This window comes from Trichechus manatus, unplaced genomic scaffold, assembly GCF_000243295.1.
Source record: "Trichechus manatus latirostris isolate Lorelei unplaced genomic scaffold, TriManLat1.0 scaffold00097, whole genome shotgun sequence".
Lineage (NCBI taxonomy): Eukaryota > Metazoa > Chordata > Mammalia > Sirenia > Trichechidae > Trichechus > Trichechus manatus.
This window is the reverse complement of record NW_004444033.1, coordinates 10,399,396-10,406,071: the sequence shown is the minus strand read 5'-3', so window position 1 is coordinate 10,406,071 and position 6,676 is coordinate 10,399,396. Positions and strand designations below refer to the sequence as shown.

The 6,676-nt window shown below is 43.8% G+C and overlaps 1 protein-coding gene across 1 annotated transcript in view; it reads left to right on the top strand.

The window, feature by feature from the left end:
* The first annotated feature begins 885 nt into the window (after positions 1-885).
* The window catches only part of MTPN (myotrophin), a 43,822-nt gene continuing 38,031 nt past the window's right edge, over positions 886-6,676 (top strand). Inside the window, exon 1 of the mRNA XM_023737152.1 lies at positions 886-1,181. Coding sequence (XP_023592920.1) covers positions 1,104-1,181 — 78 coding nt within the window. The 5' untranslated portion in view covers positions 886-1,103. The remainder of the gene's footprint in view (positions 1,182-6,676) is intronic.

Below are 6,676 nucleotides of genomic sequence, written 5' to 3'. Positions count from 1 at the left end.
GAACATTACACAAAGGATTAACACACTAAGTTCACACTGCTTTCTTAAGTGTTGATGGGTTACTTGAGGGCACAAATTGCTTTATTCTGTTTTACCGTATCCTCAGGGCTCAGCGGAGTATGGCGGGTACTAGGAACCCAACGGTGATGCTTAAAAGTGGAAGGGAGGGAAGGAGGGAGAAAGGGCGTAGGGAGAGAGGCAGGAAGCGGAGAGGGGGGAAGGAAGGAAGAGAGAAGAGGGAGGAAAGGAGAAAAGGAAGGAGGAAGGAGGGAAGAAGAAAGGCAGGAGGGGCAGAGGAGGAAGGGGAGAGGGATGAGGAAAGAATGATGGAAGGAGGGGGGAGGGAAGAAGGAGGTAGGACGGAGGTAAAGAGGAATGAAGGAGGGAGGGAGGGGAACAGGAAGGGAAGGAAGAACTCAAACACTCCTACACTTGTAGAAAGTGAGCAAGATGCCCTCCATGATTGTGTCGAGAAAGTTTTTCCCATTTATGGTGGGACAAAAACGCCCTACCCCATTAAAAACATGAACTCTACTCTCTGAAGGAGCCCTGGTGGTCCAGCGGTTAAGAGATCGGATGCTAACCAAAAAGTCGGCAGTTCCAATCCACCAGTCGCTCCTTAGAAACCCTATGGGGCCGTTCTACTCCGCCCTACAGGATCGCTGTGAGTCGTAACGGACTCGACAGCAACGAGTTCACGTTTGCGTTTCGTTTGGACTCTGCACGCGTTTGCTCGCACCCCGCCCACTTACCTTCCCAGCCTCGCCCACTGCCCCGCCCCCTCACTAGCTCGCTCGGCCACTGCGCCTGCGCACAGGGGCGGAAGAGGAAGTTGGGGGCGGGCCCTAGCGGGGAGTGAACCGGAAGTGTAAGCGTTCTGCTGTTCCTCGGGCAGGCGGAACCTGCTCTCCTGGGCCCGGTGGCTGCGAAGAACTTTCTTCCTCCCGCCCTAACAGTCGCCGCGGCCAAGTGCCTCGCCCGCCCGGCCGCCAAGCCCGCCTCCGCTTCTTTTCCTGTCCGGCTCCGCGCCGCCCTGTCTCCTCTTGCCCGGCAGTATCCGCTTGCCGCCGCCGCCGTCTGTACCCGGCCCGCCCGCTGCAGTGATGTGCGACAAGGAGTTCATGTGGGCCCTGAAGAACGGAGACCTGGATGAGGTGAAAGACTATGTGGCCAAGGTGAGCTGAGATGAGTGGAGCGGGCGAGGGCCCCGAGGCGGGCTGGAGATGAGGCTGAGGAAGCGGCGGGGCGGGGGGAGACCGCCGGGATCGGGGTGGCGGCGAGGACGGGGGCCAAGGGAAGGTCTGAACTGAAAGAAGGACCCAGATAACGCTCTGGTGAGCGTCGTGTGTCCGTAACTGCTGTGTTGAGTCTGTCGGGCAAGTTTTAACTTGGCCCTTCTTGCTTTCCTGGACTCTCGGAGATGGGGAGGGGTGGTAACCGGCTTTTTGAGTCACTTTTGAGCCCTGAGGGTTTGAGTTTGACCCTCTTCTACGCCAGAATTACTTGAATCTTTCTTTGAATGATTTTCCATCTTGGACTTGCCCATTGCTGTAATTAGTAATTAGGACCAGAGGAACGTTTTGTTTTAACTTTGGGCCTGGCATGAATTTAAAGTATTCTTTGACCGAGAAAAAGAGTACCGAAAATAGGAGTGGTTGAAATTCTAAAACTTGGTGTCACATCATCATAGAGCCGTAACTTTGGGTGTGCCCTTTTTCCTCTACCCGCCACAACAAAAACGTATTTGCTTCACTGGTAAGGTTGTCCCGTAGCATCTGGGAGTGTTTAAGATATCTGAGTAGTTTTTAAACAAGCGTGTTGAGTTTAGTTGCGCCATCCTTCTCCTTGATTCCATCCGAAATGCTTACATGTTTAATAAGTGGTGCAGTTTAGTCGTGGGGCCTTAGGGGGTAAATCATGATGTTTAAAGCCTAAACCCAAAACATAGAACTGAATCCACATTGTGGCAGAGTGGTAAACCTAGAACGCCGGGCTGGCCTGCCTTTGACCCCAAAACTGTGCGTTTTGTAGTTGTGAGAGGACTCACATGTGATTTTAGTATGGTGGTAATCTAAAGAAAACTCTTCCACGACAAAAGTATAATTGTGTGACATAACCACGGGGGGGCATCTTGGTCACCTTCTGAAAGTTTGAAGAGGAGGTGTAGATTTTAATTTTTCAAAAGATGTGGCCATTAATGTGCTGCTGTATTTTGCTTCAGAGATCTGTGTCAGGAAGCAAGTAAGCAGAAGCAGGGCTTCTTAAAACTTGTGGGATTGTGCAAGGCACTCTTGTCTAATGCCATTGCAGTCTAGATGATTCGCATGCAGATTATCTGCGTGGTCATTATTTACAGTGGATTGTTAGGACAGACTGCCTTGTATATTTTTTCCATGCCTTCGCAGCTAGTGGCAGTCTGAAACCTGACTTACTGGCTGGGTCCATGTGAGGTTAAAGGGAAGAGGTTACTTGGAACACTTCAGTCAAGTGGTCCACTTACCAGTCAGTGGTGGGACACTGTAGTACTCTGAAAGTGGGTGGGTTTTGTCAGGGTGCAACCTGAGCTGTTTGCTGTACTTAAAATGCAGAGTTGATAAGTACTAACTGAACTTACAGCTACAAAACTAAGCCAATTTACATTGTGTCTTCCTGTTAGGTTATTTTTTGTCATCCTTACATGAGTCTGATGAGGTTAAGTCCTATTATTAGCCCCATTGTACAGATAGAATTACTAAGCTGCGGAGTACTTAAGAGTCTAAAGTTAAAGAGATAATAAATGGTAACTCCAGAACTCAACTGCTGTCTCCAAGACTGAAACTTAACTGCAGTATGCAGTCTGTCACAGTCTCCAGCTTTATTGTGAAAGCATGTAACACCAAGATCTCTAGTAGGACATTCCCCAGGTGCTCATCCAGGCGGAGAAGTTATGAACAAAGAATCTTTAATCACACGAAAACTTTTATGTAAAAATATGTGCCTATAAAGATGGGTTAATTTAATTTATTTTCTGGTAGTTTTAAAATTAGGCCGAAGGAAGTCTTAAGAACTGGTTTATCCAAAAAGGTTTGACTGTAATGTAATACTATGATCAGGCCATTGGACTTTTTTTCCTTTCTTAGTTTTTTTGAGTAACTTGAGTCTCTTAAAATATCTTTTATTTTGTTAATGAAAAATAACCAAAAAAAAAAAAAAAACAGAAAACAGTCACCCTAGTTTTTACTGACCGAGCTGAGTTCCCTTCTTGTCCCTCTTGTCGCCACCTTCAAGTCCTAACCAGATGGTTTCTTCTGCTCAGCAGCCATCTTCCCTGATCACACATTCATTCGCCCTTTTCGTTGACCCGTTCATGGTCACTGACTGTTTTCTGAGTTTATGTAATGTGCATTTATCTGAGTACATGTGTACAAAGAAAGTACACAAAGAAACGTTTGTTAACTGTTTAGTTTTCCTTCTTAAGGGTGACCGTCTTTTAAAAAATTATCTGCTCAGTAACGCTGTGAAGATCTCTCTCACCTTGTTAATATGTAAGAATGGACCTGTAGGTGAAGCGCTTTAGTATTTTCCCTTTTTAAAATTGATCTTTAAAATATCAGTCATTGTACTGTTTTACTGTTTCTGACTTGTCTGCCGTATCTGAAGTATGGATGGGCATTCGTTATTGTTTTGGGAGGAGTTCTGGAACTGAAATGTCAGTTCAGAGTTGCCAAACTAGATGTTTCTAATTGGAAAGAGCAGCACATAAAGAAAAATTTGCAGTGCTGCATATCTCATTAAAATGATTCTGAAACAATTTTTAAAGTCGTTCAACATTGCATTTTGGCTTTCTGGCTGACCTAAAGACCACATTTCATTAATTCATCTCTGTTTATTGGGCACCTATCAGGTCCCAAGCACTGTGCTCAGCCTGGGATGATAAGAAAGGAGTTGGACATAATGCTCAGGAGACCTAGGCATCTATATCCAGCAGGGCTGTGTGAAAAGCTTTCAGACTTATTTTAAAGCTGCATGCAAATTATAAAGTAACATCTCGCTTACATGAGGTTCAGTTTGCCCAATTGGCAGACACGTGAAAGCCAGAGAGTAGAGGGATTTGTGAGCAGCTATATATTCATAGCCCCATTTTCAATCTGTATGCTTCTCTGGATGACATTATTTTTGCCTTTATCTTCCATTCTGCCTTATGTTGATTTCTTTCACTGGCGTTAATTCTGGCCTCGCCTGAGCTCCAGGCTGCCTAATGGATACCTCTTCAGACAAATTTCAGATTGAGCTCACTATTTTCCTCTCAAAAACTCTATTCCTGTTGTCTCCATTTTGCCTAATGACACCATGACCCAACCATTTGCTTAAACAAGGGAGTTTTCCTAGATTTCTGAGTGTTATCAAGACTGCCTTCTTAGTCTCTCAGCCATTCCTGACCCTCTGTGCTCATTGCTGCAACTTTAGATTAGATGCTTATTGTTTCTGTCCTACACTGTGTTTCCTTGACTGTAGCATCCCCCTCCCCTTCCTGGGGAACTTTTACCCATTTAGCTGAGGGATCTCTCTATAATGTCAGTCTGAGCATGTTAGCTTTTCAGCCAACTTCCTTCACTGCCCTTAAACAACTGCTGTCATTCCCCATTGCTTATTTAGAAAGGCCATCTCCTCCTTGGTTTGGCGTACTAGGCCATTTGTGATCTGGGCCCTGCCTGCCTTCTTAAATTCCCTCTCCACAAGCATGCTGCTCCCAACCCGCCATGCTGTTTCTGACTTGGAGCCCTTTACATGTGTCCTTTCATCCTCCTTGACCAAGTCTGCTGGCCTTAGTCCCTAGCCCAGCCTGGTGAACTCCTGCTTATCCCCTTAGCTTAAATGTCACCTCTCCCGGAAAACCTTTCTTGACTCCATGTGGAGCACTGCTGCCTTTACTGGTGCACCTGTTAGAGTGCTGTGCTTCTGTCTGCATGTCTGTCTTTCCTTAGGCTCTTAAGTCTCTGGGGCTAGATACTGTATTCGTCTTCATTTTTTATCTCCATTATAAAAAAAGAAAGAAAGAAAAAACAAAAACGGTTGCCATAGAGTCAATTCCGACTCATGGTGATCTCCATTACAGTGCCAAGGAATTGCACACATTAAAAGCATGTATTCCTAGTAAGAAATTCGGTTTATTCTTAAGTTAGTTATAAGTGGTTTCAACACACTTTGTTAGTTATATCATAATAATTAGCATTGGCTGGATGACTTATATTGCCAGGTACTAGAAAGCGCTCTGCAAGATGTTTTACCTAAGTTTTCATTTGCTTTTTACCACATAGCTTCAATATAGGTAATGTTCCCATTTTAAGGTTAAGGAAACTGAGGCTCAGAGAGCTTGAATGACTTGACAAGGTCACAAAATAAGTGGCATAACCGGAATTTAAATCCAGGGCCATCAGAGTCTACAGCTCATATTTTTTCCACCGTGTCAGTCTGTCTCAAAATGGCTGTGTGATTTCTTAGCTCACAGTAGCTTAGAATCAGCACATTAAGCAGATGAGAAAGGGACTTGCAAGAGGCAGGCACAGTAAGTTATCACTGACTGTGAATGGCGGGTTAGAAAATGGCTGCAGTTTGTTTAAGTTATTATAATTGTTTTTAACAGTTTGGAAATAATTAGCATGGAAACATACATCTCTATAAACCTAAATTCTCTTCTGTCTTTGCTGGAGGCATGTCTATGAAGAGATTGATTGCTTGATAGCCTGTGGACGCTTTTTGTTTTATGTTATAGTCACACTTAATCTTATGAAATAATTTATGTTCTTGGTTAATGATCCTTAACAGTCCAGAAAAAGTTAAATTGTGTCTCTTTGCCTTACGAAGACAGAAAAGTTACTAAAGTGCTGAGATTTCTACTTTCATAATGGTTTAAATTAAACAAATAGCACTTTTAAAAAGAATATGTTCTTCCACTGCTAGGTAGATACACAAAAGAATTGAAAGCAGGCACGCAAACAGATGCTTGTACGCCAGTGTTCACTGCAGCATTTTTCACAGTAGCCAAAAGGTAGGTGGTAACAGTGCAGGGGTCCAGGACAGATGATTGTGGATAAACAGTAAACAAAATGTGCTACATTCATACAGCGGAATATTATTCAGCCACGAGGGGAAATGACATTCTGATACATGCTATGACGTGGCTGACCCTTGACAACACTGTGCTAAGACAAATAAGCCAGGCACAAAAGGACAAATACTGGATGATCTCACTTAAATATCTAGGATAGGCAAATGCATAGAGACGAAAAGTAAGTTAATGGTTACCAGGGGCTGAGGGTGAGTGGGGGGTGGGGAGTTATTAGCTTAATGGTACAGAATTTCTGTTTGGGGTGATGAAAAGTTAATAATGGTGATTGATGATTGCACAACATTGTGAATATAATTAATGCCCTGAATTATACACTTAAAAATGGTTAAAGTAGCAAATTTTGTATTATCTATATTTTACCACAGTGAAAAAATTATGTTTTAAGATTTCCATATATGAGCATGGTGGTTTGGTATGGAGGTATAATTTCATGTACTTACTGCATCAGTCCATGAGCTTAGTTCCTATTGTTAACCCCATTTGAGAGATGAAGAGACTGAGGCGAAGATTAAAGAACTTGTGTTAGGTCATAAAGCTTTTGAGTAGTGAAGCTGAGATTTGAACCCA